The 18,576-nt window shown below is 39.1% G+C and overlaps 2 protein-coding genes across 4 annotated transcripts in view; both read left to right on the forward strand.

Moving 5' to 3' along the window:
* The window catches only part of LOC118018823 (storkhead-box protein 1-like), a 57,161-nt gene extending 56,052 nt beyond the window's left edge, over positions 1 to 1,109 (forward strand). Inside the window, exon 4 of the mRNA XM_035017596.1 lies at positions 597 to 1,109. Coding sequence (XP_034873487.1) covers positions 597 to 744 — 148 coding nt within the window. The 3' untranslated portion in view covers positions 745 to 1,109. The remainder of the gene's footprint in view (positions 1 to 596) is intronic.
* Positions 1,110 to 7,626: 6,517 nt separating this feature from the next.
* Positions 7,627 to 18,576, forward strand: part of LOC118018827 (ATP-dependent RNA helicase DDX50) — a 38,209-nt gene continuing 27,259 nt past the window's right edge. For 2 of the 3 annotated variants that reach the window (XM_035017610.1, XM_035017628.1), the window contains exons 1-7: positions 7,655 to 7,805; positions 12,067 to 12,366; positions 15,060 to 15,135; positions 15,510 to 15,688; positions 17,371 to 17,488; positions 17,606 to 17,791; positions 18,279 to 18,424. In XM_035017610.1, coding sequence (XP_034873501.1) covers positions 7,716 to 7,805; positions 12,067 to 12,366; positions 15,060 to 15,135; positions 15,510 to 15,688; positions 17,371 to 17,488; positions 17,606 to 17,791; positions 18,279 to 18,424 — 1,095 coding nt within the window. In that variant the 5' untranslated portion in view covers positions 7,655 to 7,715. Of the gene's footprint in view, positions 7,806 to 11,584; positions 11,697 to 12,066; positions 12,367 to 15,059; positions 15,136 to 15,509; positions 15,689 to 17,370; positions 17,489 to 17,605; positions 17,792 to 18,278; positions 18,425 to 18,576 lie in introns of all 3 variants that reach the window. The other variant, XM_035017619.1, reaches the window with a different exon arrangement.

Consider the following 18,576-nt stretch of genomic DNA (forward strand, 5'->3'; position numbering starts at 1 on the left):
TGTATGTATGTATGTATGTATGTATGTATGTATGTATGTATGTATGTAATCTCTACACCCAACTGGGGCTTGAACTCACAACCCTGAGATCAAGAGTTGCAGGCTCTTCCAACCGAGGCAGCCAGGCGTCCTGGGAACTTGTTTCTGACTAGAATATAATTGATATTGGATCTGAGGAAAGATGTTCTGAAAATACGAACTTCTTGGAAAGCAGCTGCCAAATATTGAGGTGCCGTTGTGAAGCCTTTAAAAATGTAAGGAACACTTTAGATTTTTTTTTTTTTAAAGATTTTATTTATTTATTTGACAGAGAGAGACACAGCGAGAGAGGGAACACAAGCAGGGGGAGTGGGAGGGGGAGAAGCAGGCTTCCCACGTCCTGGGATCATGACCTGAGCTGAAGGCAGACGTTTAACCATCTGAGCCACCCAGGTGCCCCAGCACTTTAGATTTTTAAAGGTTAACTTATATGCCAAATGTACCTTAGTGTTAGTAAATGTTATACTGCTTCAAAGTAACAAATGAAGGTATAATGCTTTGATTAGAAATCCAGGCCCTTTTGGAAGGTAATAATTCTGTTATTTTTAATATCTTAGGACACAGAGTCTGGCATCTAATAATTCAGTCATTTTGGATGGACTAAAAAGAAGACAGAATTTTCTGCAGAACTTTGAAGGCACAAAGAGCGGTCAAACACTCGCATCCAATTCCTTACTACAACTAACTCCAGTCATAAATGTTTAATTCTTATTTTTCTTTTGTAAACTTTTTGGTAAAAATATCCAGATTAATATAGACTATTTTAATCAGCTGAGTATATAAGAATTCTCTAAAGCCGAGCATAGGTGCTGTTAATCTCATTACATATTTTGTTCTAGTTGCTGGCTTTTTTTCCTTTTTGATGTTTTAAAGCTTTTTTAAAAACTTATTTTACTATGAATTTATTGGGAATATAGAGATTTTTTGCAATTAAAAAACCATAAAATCCTTAGTCCTTTTCCAATTAAATGTAATTAACTCAAATTTTCAGACATTCATTAGTTTCTCAAATACATAGGGTTCTAATTTACTATACCCAGTAGTGAATTTCTCTACCCATACTAATACTGAGTTCTTATGTTAAGGATCTCACCAGATTCAGCACAGAAATCCAGATAATAGTGTGTTAGGGTTGTATAGAGCCTTTGTTTGCAACTAAAGTCTTCTATCATTATCAGAAAATTTATATAGTTGTATTGGGTACTTTGCAACAAGAATTTTTTCTATCCAATCATTGCCACCAAGGATCTTCTCTGCAACCACCTTGAACATGAACAGATAGCCCCAAATTGTACTGACTGGCAATGTCCAAAATACCTCTGGTAGCATCTGGGTCTACTATTTTTCTGGTTCCTCTTCATATTTGAGGCACTCTCTATAGCATGGCAGTGAGAAGTGAGGATGTTCTCAGGTGGTGGAGATAGAAAGGAAGTAGAATGGTTGCGGAATGGTTTGTGAGTGAAAGGAGGTTCTGAATTAAAGATTTAGAGAAGATGGAAGATGGATGATAGTTCATTTATATTTGATCTATTTCCACTAAGACTTGGATAGCTTTGCTGGAATTTTTTCTGGCTGGCCTTTTCAAGACCAAGTAGTGGAATGGTCATTTCTCTTGGGTTTGGGAAACAGGGAGCAGACAAGCCTGGTTTCGGCATATTGGACAGATGCTAATGCTGACTTATGGTTGAGGGGATGTTTCTCCTAAGAGGTTCCTAAGGATTGTCAAGGCCTTAAATCTCAAGCATGATTGAATAACTGGAGAGTGCCTCTTAATTCTCACCATCCTGGTAACAATGAAGGCAAGATGAAGCTCAGCACCGTGGAGAGCTGCCTCCAGGCACTGGGGGAGTGTAGAGGAGGGGAGATCAGATACACTGCTGGGTTTTGCAGTGGTTGGCCCATTCACTTCTGTTGACTTTTAGTGGCTCTGAGCAACCTACCATGGCATCCAAGAAGATCAGCTGTGGTCACAAGGACATTTGAAACTCTGGACAAAGTATCAAGGATAATCTGTATAGCAAAGGCTTATGGGGGAGGCATTGTTTTAGGGGGAGTCTTTATAGCTTGGAATCATCATCAATGAATCAAAGACGATTTCAGCTCATTTAAAGAACTTTCCATTAGTCAAAACTATCTATAGATGAAATAAACACGTTTTTTAAAAAAAAGACTTTATTTGACAGAGACACAGCAAGAGAGGGAACACAAGCAGGGGGAGTGGGAGAGGGAGAGAAGCAGGCTTCCCTCCAAGCAGGGAGCCCGATGGGGGGCTCTATCCGAGGACCCCGGGATCATGACCTGAGCCGAAGGAAGATGCTTAACAACTAAGCCCAGGTGCCCCGAAATAGACACTTTTATAAATGAATGAACTTCCTATTATTTAGGGCACTCAGGCAGAGGCTTGATGATCTTTCAATTGGTATATTACAGAGGTATTTCCAGTACTTAACAGGATAGCTGAACTAGATGATTTTAAAGATTCCTTCCAACTGTAAGGTTTTGTACTTACAGATTCAGTGAGGGTTATATGTCAATTATATCGCAAGGAAAAAAAAAAGTTTAAGTGAGGATCCTGCAAAGTACTGAACTCATACAAGATTCCTGAGTTCTTCCAGTTCTCCACTTCTGTCCTATCCTTGTCAGTCCTTGGATTTTGGACCTGGACAAATTTCTCTATTAGAGTGAGGAATCCAAAGTTTTTTATGGCTCTAGTCACACGTAGGGACCAATGAAATCCATCTAATTTTGCCGCTAGACGCACTATAACACTCCCTAAATGTATTAAACAAAGCCTATTATGAAACCAATAAAACTTTCCTTCTACAAAACACAACATTTGACTACAAATATTGAAGATGGGTATATGTGTTGTTTGGGATATTATTCTCTAAAATAAGTGGCTTGCATTTTCTCCCCAATATTAATTTGTGTGCGATAACATTAGTTCTTGATTTCTCATCCTCACTGTGGTCTATTCTCTAAGGAGAAAACTTGTTTTCTTGAGGCAGCATGATGACCTGAGTTTAGGAATCAGAGAAGTTTGAATCCCAATTACAATCCTTGGGAGCTGTGTGATGGAGAAAGTTTCCAAACTTCTCTGATTCGGTTTTCTCATCTGTAAAAGGGAGATGGTAATGATAGATCTAACTTACAGAACTGTTGTAAGATCTGAGGCTAATCTATTCAAAGTGCCCAATGCAGGAGGCACCTGATATCGTTATATGTGTGTATATTTTTATATATTATATATTCACAAAACTTGTCTGATAGGTGAATACGTGGCCTATTATACAGGTCCCATTTTTTGCTAGGTTGTCTGGAATTCCTCCATTTAGAGATTCAGTCCTTTAGGTTAAGATTATAAGAAATTTCATCAATTCAAATCCGGATTTGCCTAGGGAGGTATTATGCCCTGGCTAACAAGTTTTCAGTTAAAATCTGATGCTATAATAGGAATCAAATATGTAAAGCATAGGCTTATTTTAGACATTTCATACATTCTGGGATTATCCTCTCTCATCTGGAATCCCAGACCCTTATGAATACTCAGAGAGTAGCTGGGTTCTGCAAGGTATTTTCAGTATTTCAAACATTCTAATAGAAATTGTATATATTCCTTTGCTTAACTTATTGCTAATTACAACATTAAGTTTCTTTGGCAGTGGCTGAAATTATACCAGCTCAGTAATACAACACCATCACAGGCTGGTGTGACATTGCTAAGCTACACTTGTATCTTATTTATAGATAAGGAGAATGATCATGAGTTTATTACTAAATGCAATTTAGCAGAGACAAAGGTCAGATCTGTGAGGAAAAAACAATGGAGAGAACAGTAGTAGTGTTGAAAACTGGGGACCACTACATTTTGAGAACCCCTCCTACTGCTACCTGAGAAGGCTTTGTGGGAATAGGGAAGAAAGACTACTGCCAAAATGGAGTGGGAAAGAGAGACACTGAGAATCATGAAACAAGAAAGGGGGGTATCAAAAACAAACTCAGAACTACTTTGCTGGCCTCTACAAATCCTTCTTCCTTTTGAAACCTTAGAAACATGTTCCCTCTTTAGCAGTAGTGGTTTCCATTTCTTGGATAATAGTGCCCTCTTCTGGGTAGCTGATGTGACTACTTTTCCAGCACTTGATTCAAAACATTTACAAAGTAATTGGCTAAAGAAAGAGTAGGACCTCTCTCCAAAGGTTGAAGTTAAAAAGCTTTTTTCCAGGGACTTTGGGCCCGCTGAGTTGGTGGAGTGTGGGACTCTGAATCTTGGGGTTGTGAGTTCAAGCCCCACTTCGGGTGGAGAGATTACTTAAAATTAAAATCTAAAAAAAAGCTGTTCCAAGTTTGAATTAGGAGCTACACATATACATAAATATACAAGTGCTAAATGTGTTCAAAGTTGTGTTTTCTCCAAGGCTTCTAAAACCTGTCAAAACCTTGAGCTAAAGGTAAGAAATGTGAGCTGCTCTGTATATCATCTTTGCAGTACTGTCATATCACCTAATCCCCCCAATTTCCCTGCACTATCAGCAGGGAAGGCATGTTTGTCTCCACATTACTAACAAAAAAGACCAGGTTTTAGAGTTGAGTTGGCCAAGGTCATGTGGCTAACAATGGCAGAAACATCCCTCCTGTTCCCTCCTTCACTTTCTCTTACTTCTTGTTACTCTAAACACTCATTCTATCCTCCAGTATCTTTTAAGCAATTTATAATTGCTCCTTAAACTATTTCCATGTCATAACATTTTAAAACGATAGCTTGATTCCTTTTGTCACATAAGATTGACGTGCAGATGCAAAATGATGACTTTTTAAAAAAACTTTTGCTTTTTTTTTTATTCTTATGTTAATCCCCATGCATTACATCATTCGTTTTAGATGAAGTGTTCCATGATTCATTGTTTGCGTATAACACCCAGTGCTCCATGCAGAACGTGCCCTCCCCAATACCCATCACCAGGCTAACCCATCCTCCCACCCCCCCTCCCCTCTAGAACCCTCAGTTTGTTTTTCAGAGTCCATCGTCTCTCATGGTTCATCTCCCCCTCCGATTTCCCCTGCTTCATTCTTCCCCTCCTGCTACCTTCTTCTTTTTTTTTTCTTAACATATATTGCATTATTTGTTTCAGAGGTACAGAATGGTGATTCAACAGTCTTGCACAATTCACAGCGCTCACCATAGCACATACCCTCCCCCAAAACTTTTGCTTTTTAACTATAGAAAAATCTAGCCCTGTAGGTTTGAGAATGACCAGAGAGAGGCAAGTGTATAGTTCCCTCTTATTTTTATATCTTAAGGTCATAGAGTTTAAGGACCCGAAGCCAAAGGCAAGAGAAGTCTTCATAGAATCTTGGAACAGAGCAATAGATGAGGCACCCCGACTCCTAAATTTTAAGAAATAAATTATATCAGTAACTCTGGTAAAATATTTTGGAGAATAAAGATTCTAATAAGATTATATTTTAAACTATTTGTGCATTGAAATTATACTTACTCCTTCATGTTCTTCCCAATAGATATTAGCAGATACAAATCTCTTTGAGAGTTATAGAGAGAGCAAATAGGAAAAAAAAATTCTCCATTCCTTCATTACCATTCCCAAATTTTCTAGTTGATATCCATAGAGAACACAGACTTACCCAAATTTGGTAGTACTCAAATTTTTTTCGGCTAAGCCACAGCTTGAAGTTACTTATGACTTGGTTTAAGACAGCGGACAGAATTTTGATTCAGTGAGTTTGGGGCTTAGAAAGGCAGGATTGTATCACAGTCATTCTGAAAAACACTGAATAAACTTGTTAGTGTCTTGCATAGGGAGAATTGAACAGTCTAGTCCTTTCTATTTACATACCTGCTATTTGACCTCCAAATGAATGCCAATGTTTTAGAGGAGCTAAAAACTTTATTTCATCAGTATTTGATCTTCAACCACAACAAACTAACATTTGTTCCTATTATCCCAATTTTACAAGTGTGACGTTCTTTGCCACATCCACTCCTTGTTCCTATGTACATCACACTCTGTTGTAGGGCTACAAAGACTTTACAGTGGTAGAATTGGGGTGGGTGTGAAGGAAAGGAAGAAAAGGATTTAGAAAAGCACAGATCTAGAGATGCACAGTGATTCCCATACTCTACAGAGACGCATTTTCCCACTATCATTAACTGACACTCCTTTTGTTCACCGTTTTGAATCCATAAGGTAACTTTTAGATCTACAGCCCTTTTGACTTCAGACCAATCCATAGTAGTGCAGAAGGCTTGTAGCGATCATTTGTGGTTTCAGCTATTTACGACCAATCCCCAAACTCCATGACATATAGCAGTTTGTAATTTTGCTAAGACACAAGTTTGATGCTCAGGTTACAAGGCTGGGGTCTTAGAAATTGTCAAGTGCACCTACATCTCAGTTTGGCTCCTTGTTCTCCACTCAAGAGTAGCTGGGTTGAAGAGATCACGAAGAGATAAAGAAATGGCTCTGAAAAGAATGCCAACCAGCCAGCACCAGTGATGTAGGAAAACTGTAGGCTAAGGAATCAACCTTCTGCATTGTCAAAAGATTTCCAGTTTTGTATAAGGTTGTAATTTAGGGGCAGTTAATCCCCATCAATAAAATAAAATCCTTTAATTCACTGTAAATACATAATCTGTATTAAATAAGACATTTAGGCTTGTTTTCTCGCTGTGTTTCTCCGGGGTTTTCCTACTCATCCTAAATTTCATGGGAGCACCTGCCCCAAAACGCTTTTCGAAACAAAGCTTTCACGTTGGTGTGGTAGAGAGAGCCCTCAATTTGGATTCAGAAGAGGAGTTCTTTGGTCCTGACTGTGCCACCAACTGAACGTGTGTCTTCAAACAAGCAAATCCCTCACGAGGAGCTTAGTTTCCCCTCCGTCAGTGGGGGGAGTGGAAAGGACCTAAAACGAACCAAGGACTAATTTCATGACTAAAAGCTAAGACTTGAGGTACGACTGTCCAGTTCCGACCTTCACTTCCAGCCCACCTACCCACGGCAGACCCCGCGAAGCCCCTTCCCACCAGCGCCGGGCCGCCGGCCTCGCGCTAAACCGTTAGACGTTAACGCTTCACCCCGAAATGGGCGGGCCGAGGCCTGCCGCTTCCGGCGGCGAATGGCGAGGCGGCGCGTGGCGCTCCCCACCGGCCTCGCTCGGGCGGGTCCACGCGCCAGCCCGCCGCGCCCGAGCGCCTCTCCGCCGCGGTTGAGGGCCTTCCCAGCTCCAGCAGTGCATGCTGGGAAGCCCCAAAGTGTCTCCGCGGCACCGAGGATAAGTGTTCGTAGTGGGGTAGGGAGAAGTCGGGGGCGGGGGGGGGGGACGCGAATCACATTATGCTAATAAATTCGCGCGTCCTTTATGGAGATTGGCCAGGGTTTTGCCTTAACAGCCAATCACTTTAGAACAAGGGTGGGCCAGTCGAGATCGCTCATACTCATTGGCTGGGAGGTTGCAACGCGAAGGAAGAGTTTAAACCTAGAGTATCCGGGATTATTTTTCCCCCGCCGGGCGGTGCGTGTCCCGGAAGTGACGTAGCTCTGGCCGGGCGGCCACCCTGCCCCCGCTTCCTTTCACGCTGCTGCCGCCCGTGGGTGGTTGTGGCCACCGAGCCCAGAAGGAGGAGGCGGCGGCGGCGGCGGCGGCAGCAGCGGCAGCGAATGATGCCTGGGAAACTCCTCTGGGGGGACATTATGGAGCTGGAGGCACCCTTGGAGGAGACCGAGAGCCAAAGGAAGGAGAGGCAAAAGGTGCGCTGAGGATGGGCCGCGCCTCTTTTTGGGCTGCGCCGGCTTGGGCGGGGAGGGGATCTGTCTCAGATCTGATGGCCTGTCACAACCCGGCCGGAGCATCCCAGGGCCTCCCCTCGCGCAGCCCTTGTCCCTTTGAGGTCGCTCCGGGCCCATTCCCACCTCCATACCCGTAACCTGCAGAAGGGCTGCACTACGCTTTGGCCTGGCGCCCTGTGCTCCCTCAGCCCTTCCCGTGGGAGCCTAAGAGATGGGCAGACTCAGGTTCCCATCACCGCGGAATCTGTTCTTTCTTTCCTCTTTTTCCTTAAGCAACGAGGCCTGTTCGGTTCTTATGGGCTGTCTTAGAAGATGATTAAGAAAGATGGTTGCCTTGAATATGTGTTACTTCTCCGTCACCCTGACCTGTGAGGGAGAGTCTTGGGGAAATAGATCTTAGGTTTACAAACCTCGGTAGCTAGTGTTTAGAGGCTTAAGGAAATGTGTCACAGCCAGCATTGCTAGGAGTTGGCTGTGATGGAGATCGTGTGGGTTGTTTCACTAGTAGGCTTTACTGTTAGTATTTTCATTCAGTCCACAAGTATCTAATGAGCTTACTTTGTGCCACACTCTGCTGGCACCAAGGAGTTCAAATAAGTCCCTTCCCTCAAGGACCCTGTAGAGGGGTTGCCGAGAATTCCCATCCCCACCCTCAAAAGAAGGAGACCCAGAGAAAAGACAGCAGAGCTTAGGTGGGTGAGGAAGCTGTATTTGAAGGCTGACTTTTGACAAAAAAATGGAAATATTCTGTATAGCTCCAGAGAGCAGAACTTACCTTTCCTACCTTATCACCAAGGTAAACTTTGCCATTCCAGCCAACCAGTTATTTTTTGTCTGTGTGGTGAAATATACATAACATAAAATTTACCATTTTAACTATCTTAAAGTGTAAGTTTTGTAGCATTAAGTACATTCACATTGTTCTGTAGCTATCACCGCCATTCATCTCTGCAACTGAAACTCTGTTCCCCTTAAATACCAACTTCCCATTGCCCCCTCTCCTCCGTCCCTGGAAATCACCATTCTACTTTCTGTCACTATGAATTTCACCTCTCTAGATACCTTATGTAAGTGGAATCACCAAGCAGTTGTAATTTTGGCTCCTCCTGAAATGCCTGTATCTCCTTTTGCATTCAAATCCTATCTATTGGGGTGCCTGGGTGGCTCAGTTGGTTGAGTGTCTGCCTTGGGATCAGGTCATGATCCCAGAGTCCTGGGATTAGGCCCTGCTTTGGGCTCCCTGCTCAGCGGGGAGCCTGCTTCTCCCTCTCCCTTTGCTGCTCCCCCTGCTTGTGCACGTGTTCTCTCTCTCTCAAATAAATAAAATCTTAAAAGCAACAACAAAAAACAAATCCTGTCTGTCTGTCAAGGTTTAGTTTATGTGTCTGTTCTTTTTTTTTTTAAGATTTTATTTATTTGACAGGGAGAGAGAGAGCGCGAGCGCACAAGCAGGGGGAGTGGCAGGCAGAGGCAGAGGGAGAAGCAGGCTCCCCGCAGAGCAGAGGGAGCCCAATGTAGGACTCTATCCCAGGACCCCGGGATCATGACCTGAGCCGAAGGCAGTCGCCTAACCAACTGAGCCACCAAGGAGCCCTACGTGTTTATTCTAAACATTCTACTATACACGTCCAGTAATCTCATTCCCCTTTGAAGTCTTGTTCCAGTGCTATCTTTGTAAAGTTAGCTCACTTTTCCCTTTTGTATCCTCTCCAAAATGTTTCCTAAGATTCTTGAGGGAAATGGCCATATACTTGTCCATCCTTACATATCAATACATTCTTGTAAATTGGTGGCTTTCACGTTGTAGATTCTCCAGAAATACTTGTTGATTTTCCTCTAACTATGAAAGATAACTAAAGATTGGGAAGCAGATTGGAGTACCAACTAATAGAAACAGCATTCGGGTAGTGATCTGGCACTGAGTTGAAGATAAGTTTGGTTTGGGTATGTAGAGCTGTGGAGCTAGGCCTTAGGTTCTCAAAACTGGAGTGCAGGTGAGGAAAGAAGCATGGAAGTGTTTGTTGAAGCCATGAAAATGGTATGAAAGTATACACAAAGAACAGAGACTTAAGGAGCATCCACAGAAGGAGGGAGAGGAACCATTGGAGAGGGTAGGTGTAAGAGGATAAGGAAGGGATATAGAGTGTCGTGGAAGCTGAGGAAGTGAACGGTGTCAAGCACTCACTACGGATCTGATGTGGAATGATGTATTTCATCACTGAGTTTGGACTTGGGGTCTCACTTTACCTTGCTTCATGTTCCTGAAGTATGGGGCCCAAAGGTGATTCTCACCCCAAGGCTGGCTCTGTAAATAACCTTGTTTTTCTATAGAACTTGTTGGTTTGGGGAGATGTGGGCTAGTTCAGTTAATGAAAGATCAAATGTTGTAACATGTAACTGTATAACTTATGTTAATGTAAAGCTCTACTGTTTACAAAGCATTTTCACATATGTTATTCTGTTTTCACAGCATCTCCTCCATTTTATGGATGAGAAAATTGTATGTGAAAGTACTCTGTAAAATTTATGTAAATCCTGGTGAAAATTTTGGTGGTGGTAGTTTTTGCTATCACTAATAACTACTTTGTAATTTATTTTGAATATTTGACCAAGTAATTTCGAAGTGTTAAATTGCCAAATAATTTCTTGTTGTTTGCACATATTAAAACACTGGTTGGGGGGCGCCTGGGTGGCTCAGTTGGTTGAGCGACTGCCTTCGGCTCAGGTCATGATCCTGGAGTCCCGGGATCGAGTCCCACGTCGGGCTCCCTGCTCGGCGGGGAGTCTGCTTCTCCCTCTGACCCTCCCCTCTCTCATGTGCTCTCTCTCTCTCTCTCATTCTCTCTGTCTCAAATAAATAAATAAAATCTTTAAAAAAAAAAAAACACAAAACACTGGTTGGTCACCAGTTTGGCATTTTTTTTTTTAAATTTTAAAGATTTTATCCATTTATTTGACAGAGAGAGAGAGGGAACACAAGCAGGGGGAGTGGGAGAGGGAGAAGCAGGCTTCCTGCCAAGCAGGGAGCCTGATGAGGGGCTCGATCCCAGGACCCTGAGATCATGACCTGAGCTGAAGGCAGACACTTAACGACTGAGCCACCCAGGCACCCCCACTTTGGCATTTTAAAACTAAAGTTGCAGAGTTGTCTTTTTTTTTTTTTTTAAGTTCTAATAATTAAAAAACTTTAAAAAGGTTTCAAGGATTACATATACTTGCCTTTCCATGGGAGTATAACAGTTGGAGCTTTACGTGAATGACAGTTTTGTTTGGTTTGTATATTCTTTAACCTGTTAGTTATCAAAGTTCAAAGAGGAAACATGATGTGAAAAGAGCATGGGCTTTCAAATTAGACAGAGCTTGATTACTAGCACTTCCACTTGAAGGAAATCCTGCATGTGACTCTTTGGCCAGTTACTTACCTCTAAGAACTTCTGTTTCCTCATCAGTAAAATGGCAAAGGTACAAAGGTAATACAGGTTCGCTATCCCTTATCCAAAATCCTTGGGGCTGATTCAGAATTCTGGGGATTTTTAGAAGGATAACACCCCAGTAGGGTTTGGGGCCCCCAGTTTATAATCAAACACATTAATATCAAATGTGAATATGCATAATAAGTGGAATAAATAAAGGTTATAAATAGCCTCACATCAGTTCGAGTCAAATTTTCCCACCAAATGAGTTCAGGTTAGGTGAGGTTTTGTCTCCAAATAAGTTACCAAAAAACTTTCGGTTTTCAGAGCTTTATGGATATCGGAATTTCGGATAAGGGATTATGGACCTGTACTTCCCTTATAGGGTTGTTATGAAGATTTAAACAAGATAAGCCGAAAACACATTACACAATGCTGGGTAGGTACTCAATAATTATTAACTTTTTTTTCTCTTGGAGATAGAAGTTTTTGTTTGTTTGCTTTTTAATTTATAAATCTCGGGTTCTCATCTTTTTCTGAAAGGAGCTATTTTGATTTCCCTTAAATCATGTAATGGGATCAGAGAGGGGCTAGAGGCCAAGTCTTGAGAATGCAAGAAATGGGATGAGAAAGCAAGCAAGAGGTGAGGCTTAGGCTTGGCATTAGCAACCAGTCTAGATTTTTACCAGGTAACTTTTCAAGGTGATGGTCGATTGAGCTTTGCTGGTTGGGGAGTCAACGCTCTAAGTTCTCTAGAGTCTTAAGAGGAAAGCTTGTGACCCTCTTGTTGCTTCTTTGTTTTTCCACAGAGTGATAGAAGGAAGTCAAGGCACCATTATGACTCAGATGAGAAATCAGAAACAAGAGAAAATGGTGTTACAGATAACTTGGATGCTCCCAAGCCCAAAAAAGCTAAAATGAAAGAGAAGCTAAATGGAGACACTGAAGAAGGATGTAATAATAGACTTTCAGATGAATTTTCTAAATCTCATAAGTCAAGAAGAAAAGATCTGTCAAATGGAGATATTGGTGAATATGAAAAAAAATCAAAGCGAATGTCATCCTTAGATAGTTCTACTCATAAATCAAGTGATAATAAACTAGAGGAGGTATGAATACTTTTTGTTATGCATTTGCCATTATCCTTGAAATACAGGCTAATTTGATTTTTTAGACTAATTAGAATTGATTCCATAACGTTTCCTGCTTAGTGTCCAGTACCCTCAGGTGGACAGTGGAGTCTATAGCTGAAACCTGATGAGCCTTTTATTCTTTGTCCCTTGTTTCTGTCATTATATTGCCTTTTTCTTTGGGTGGAGGTGGGGGGGGATGTAAATGTAAACTTTTCCTGTACATTTGGGTTCCTAGTTTTTCCAAATTGCTTATTGATGGTCACCTACTTGATTTCTTATGGTTATTTCAGTCCCTACCAGTACTCATGAATTGACGTCTGACTTCCTGAAACAAGGTACATAAAGCCTCTTGACTTTGTGTATTTTGCCTTCTGCTTTTTCTGCTTCTGTAACAATAGCAACTCTAAGTGATCTTTAGATCTTATTGTAACTCAATCTTAAAGCTGTTTGCATTTTTAAACAAAAATGAAACCTAAAAATGATCTGAAGAAATCTGTTCTGGATATTAATTTTTTGGGAGGTGTAGAAAACATGCTTAGTGTAGAATTTGCTTTGCTGGACCCATTGCTTTTGCCCTTACCTGTTAGAGTAGATATTTTCTTGCACAGAATTTATTCAATTTGTTCTTGCAGGTTTCCTCTAGCAGAGTTCATAGATTTGTCTAGGTATCATAAATTGTCAGTAACTCAAGTCCTCCGAAAGAAACAACATTGAAAGTCTTGATAATTCTTGGTAATCAGTAGTTCTTTATATTTTAAAATCTGATGGTTGCCAATAATTTAAATACATCTGAGCCTAATTTAATGTGTAATCTTTGGAGAGCTTTGGGAAAACATGTTGAATTTTTGCCTTAAAATACGGCATTTTTTTATTTGTGAATTTGGTATTTGTCAGGAAGCACATATGTTAGAGAGTTGATATAAATAAGGCCCTACAAATTTGTATTGCTAGTAGCAGAATGTACGGGGTTGCTTTTGCTCTGTTGGGATTTTACCGGTACAATGCTTTGTATTATAATAGGCTTAATTGTTTATTATTTTTTTAGATCACACTTGGGTTCAGGAATTCTACTTCTAGGCATTTATCTTCCTAAAGAGATAATCATGAGGTGTGCAGGGATGTATGAAACTCTTATCACAGTGTTGTTGATCCTAGCAAAAAATTTATGCATCCTAAATGTCTGATAGTAGGCAGTTGATTTTAGAAAATATGCTAGATCTATGCAATAGATGACATCTATCCTAAAGGTTGTGGAAGAGTGTTAAAAAGGTATTCAGGGGGTGCCTGGCTGGCTCAGTAGAGCGTGTAACTCTTGATCTCAGGGTCATGAGTTCAAAAAAAAAAAAAATAATAATTATTAAAAGGTATTCAGTGTATCCTATTAAATGAAAAAAACACACATTACAATACAGTATATACAGTATTGTTTTTATTTAAAAACATTTAGGGGTGCCTGACTGGCTCAATTGGTAGAGCATGTGACTTAATCTCAGCATCATGAGTTTGAGCCCCACGTTGGATGTGGAGATTATTTAAAAATAAATAAATAAAATTCATATGTGCATAGACTGAAGTTTGGAGGAGTGTTTGTTTCAAATGTGGCTTTAGCTGACTGGATTATAGTTTTATTTCTGTTTATATGTGGCTTCTACAATGAAAATGTATTACTTTTGTAATAAATTTTTTTTTCTTTTTAATCTTAAGATAATAGCCTTGAGGTTTACTTAAATGGCTTACAATTTCAGTTTGATATTATGTCTTTTATCTGGTTCTCTGTTTGAAACTGCTATTGTGTATGATTCTGGAACTACTTTCTTTAAACATAGCAATAATGAAGTTAACAGATATATTGTCTTCGTTCTGTATACACATTGACTAGTATACACAGTTTTCAGTAGATGTTAAATGATTATGTCATGCTAACCTGTGTATGTGTTAAAGAAATTTTCAAGCTTACAGGAACTTTTCTTTGTTTTGGTGACCTAAAACATGCTATTTAGAGCCATAGAACAACTTTTTTTAACATTTATTTTTAGAAACAATTTACTTTCCTCATTGTGTAATTTTTTTTAGGTTGGTTTGTAGGCTTCTGTTAGATCTTGTAATTAATATTGTCTGTATCTGTGAATATGACTTAGATGATCAAATAGCTCTTCTGTAATGTCTCAATCAAATGGAAATATATTTTGATTTATGTAGTAGATGTATTTTCAAAGGGAGTTTTATTTGTGAGTTAATAATTTTAAAATGTACTGTAGGAGGGGCGCCGGGGTGGCTCAGTCGGTTAAGTGTCCGACTCTTGATTTCGGCTCAGGTTGTGATCTCATGGAGCCTGATGTTGGGCTTCATGCTGGGCATGGAGCCTGCTTAAGATTCTCTCTCTCTCCCTCTACCCCATCCCCCCCCCCAAAAAAAAGAAAAATGAGAAAAATAAAATGTACTGTGGGAAAATGTATTGAGTAAACTTGCTATTTAAAGGGATACTTTTGAAATTAAAAGGGTCTTCCACTAATGTATCATGTAAATTAATCTATAGAATTTTTGCAGGTACTAACTAAAGTTGATTTGTTAGCTCATTCACTAAAACGAAAAATGGTAAATGAGTAAGATTCTAAATATCTAGTTGAATATGAACTATATTAGTTAGAACTTTGATTTCATTTTGACAGACCCTAACACGTGAACAGAAAGAAGGAGCCTTCTCCAATTTCCCTATTTCTGAAGAGACAATAAAGCTTCTAAAAGGTACTGTGAATTTTAATGGATATACAACTGAAAATCTACAACTAGGATTTTATAAAAAATCTTTGCCTCTTCTGACCAAAAGGAGAATATAGGAAGTGTAAGAGAAATAGCTCTTCTTTAATTGCAGTTATTTCTACATCATCCTTTTTGATATTCTAACCGGTGTTTAACTTTAAATAATTGTATGTATTTGTCAGAAGTGTCAGAACAATTTTTTTTTTTTTAATTCCTCTTTGCGGTAGGAATAACTGTAAATATCACTAGGTATTGTATTTTTAGGCTGACGTTGAAGAATCTGGGTTGTCATTTTCAAATAAAAATATTTTTTCCTAAAGCTAATCTTAAATATATTTCAATGAAATCTCATTTTACAGGTCGAGGGGTATCATATCTCTTTCCTATTCAAGTTAAGACCTTTGGTCCTGTATATGAAGGAAAAGATTTAATTGCTCAAGCACGGACAGGAACAGGAAAGACATTCTCTTTTGCCATCCCCTTGATTGAAAGACTCCAAAGAAATCAAGAGACAATTAAAAAAAGCCGCTCACCAAAGGTAACCATTACAGGGAGTAAAAGGTTTAAAACATTAATGGAAAGGGAAAGGAAGAATATACTGATCTTAAGTTCAAGTACCCCCAAGATAGAAAAGTTAGCTCTGTGGCATAAAGTAAAAATTAGATCCTAAAGCAAAAATTAGTTGATTTTTAACATAAATCTCAAGTAAAGTTGAATGAAGTGGTTATTTTGCATATGAATGTAATGTGTATGGATCCATAGATGTCTTTGATAAATGTATGTTATGAAGCCAGCATGTCTAATTTTAGGTATGTTTATAGTGAGTATATTTAGTGACCTTCTCTTCTTTTTTTTCAGTCTTGATCTTTGCTTTTAAACAATGAATTTGCTAAAGAGGTATTCATTTATTTAATCATTCAGTAATAATATCCTCTATTTCACTGGTTGACTTTTTAAGAAGAGATTATAGAAATGATTTTGTTAGTCCCTATGTTATTGGGGTACTGGAGATCTGTCTTAATTATAGTAGAGAACAGAGAGGACTTAGTGAAATTTTAACCTAAAATTTGATGTTTTCAGAACCTATATTCACTTTAAGGTTAATAAAAGTGAAGAAGAAAAATAATCAGTATCATAATTTGAACAGATATGTGACTAAAAGTAATTTGTTCTTTGAGACTCCTAAATGGTATTGCAATATGAAAGTAAATTCACATGTATTAATATAATTAAGTCATAATGGTCTTGGATTAGGTTGGCCAACAGGAAATACCTTTTTTTTTTTTTTTTAAAGATTTTATTTATTTATTTGAGACAGAGAGAATGAGAGAGAGAGAGCACATGAGAGGGGGAAGGGTCAGAGGGAGAAGCAGGCTCCCTGCCGAGCAGGGAGCCCGATGTGGGACTCGATCCCAGGACTCCAGGATCATGACCTGAGCCGAAAGCAGTCGCTTAACCAACTGAGCCGCCCAGGTGCCCAGGAAATACCTTTTTTAGAGAGTTTTTTTCCTTAGGTGAAATTAGGAAAGACTGCAAGTAATAGAAATAGGACACGTTCCAACACTGCCTTAAAAAGCTTTTATGCTAGAAGGACATCATTGGAGAGTCCAGCTCCACCACTTCTAGCTGTTTGATCTTGGGCAAAACTCTTTAACTTCTCTGAGACTCAGGTTCCTCATCTGTACAATTAGGATAATAATGCCACCTCATAGGGTTTTTGTGAGGATTGAATTATGTAATTCAAGTAAAGCACTAGTTCTGTGCCAGGCACTGTTTGAAGTGTAAGGAATACAGTAACTTAAATTAACGTAAATCCCTGTCGCCATGGAGCTAATATTTTAGTGCATGAGACAGACAGTAAACAAATAAATAAAGCATAAATATTTTACATGACATGAGCGCTAAGGAGAAACGGTTAAGGGAGGAGTGAAGCATATGAAAAGAGGGTTAAGAACCTCATTGAGAAAGTGAGTTTTGAAGAGAGACCTGAAGGAAGAGGGGAGGGGAGGGTATTATAAATCTAAGTTATTGTTCTTGTTGTCATTTGTGTTGTCTTTATTTTTTAATTAATTTTTGTGTGTGTATGTGCTCTGTCTTTAAATACTATGACTTTAATGTTGAGATTCCTAGTTTTAAATGCACCTTAAAAAAAAGTCTTCTCAGTTTGAATTTAGATGTTTTTAGAAAAGTATCTTTTTATTTTTTAAACCTCTTGCTTAGGTTCTTGTTTTGGCTCCTACAAGGGAACTGGCAAACCAAGTAGCCAAAGACTTCAAAGATATCACTAGGAAACTCAGTGTGGCATGTTTTTATGGTGGAACATCCTATCAAAGCCAAAGTGAGTAAATACGTATGATAGTAGTGCAAAGATCTATTTGCTACTTAAATCTGAAGAAATAATGTGAAAACATATATTTGATCTTTATATATTACTGCTATTTCTCTCCTCTCACAGTTAATCATATTCGAAATGGTATTGACATCTTGGTCGGGACTCCTGGTCGTATCAAAGACCATCTGCAGAGCGGCCGATTAGATCTTTCTAAACTGCGCCATGTTGTGCTTGATGAAGTGGATCAAATGTTAGATTTAGGTTTTGCTGAACAAGTTGAAGATATTATCCATGAATCCTACAAAACTGGTATATCCTAATTCAAAATAAACCCATTAGCAATTATCCTTATATTTAAAAGCTTACAAATTTTTTATTTCATAATTATTATTACATTGTCCCCAGTGTTCTAACAAAGCTAAAGTTACTTGGTTCCTGTTCTCTTCCTGAACAAGAAAGTACAATGCGACCTTTAACTGTTTGTTAGCTTCCTATGCTTTCCTTCATGTATTATTTTTTATAGTCAGTAGATTTATTACTAACTCATTTTACTGATTTCTTTGCTCATTGTCCCTTTTTAAATTCTCACCTTTTTTCTGGGGTCAGTTTTCTTCATATTTTCCCGCAGTTTTGAAAGTTGAAAGTTTTAATAATTGTAATGAAGTTTGTATGTTCAAAATGGACCCCAAATTTTTAATTTTTTATGATGTCTTTGAAGTTTGGGGGGGATTTTCAGGAGCTGACTACATCATGGATGTTAAGAAAGCATTTGATTTTTTTTTGTTGTTTATTTAAGATTCTGAAGACAATCCTCAGACTTTACTTTTTTCTGCAACTTGCCCACAGTGGGTATACAAAGTTGCAAAAAAATACATGAAATCCAGATACGAACAGGTTGACCTTGTCGGAAAAATGACTCAAAAGGCTGCAACTACTGTGGAAGTAAGTAGCTTTCTGGCATGATAGATTGTAGCTTTTAGTTGGTATTTGAAATTTGTTGAAGCTAATCTTAAGTTTTGGGTACTAGTTCAGGCCAAATCCCATCCCTTCCCTTTCCCTTTCCCTTTCTTTCTAAGATTATTCATTTATTTGTC

Source organism: Mirounga leonina, unplaced genomic scaffold, assembly GCF_011800145.1.
Source record: "Mirounga leonina isolate KUSES-001 unplaced genomic scaffold, KU_Mleo_1.0 Mir_107, whole genome shotgun sequence".
Classification (NCBI taxonomy): domain Eukaryota; kingdom Metazoa; phylum Chordata; class Mammalia; order Carnivora; family Phocidae; genus Mirounga; species Mirounga leonina.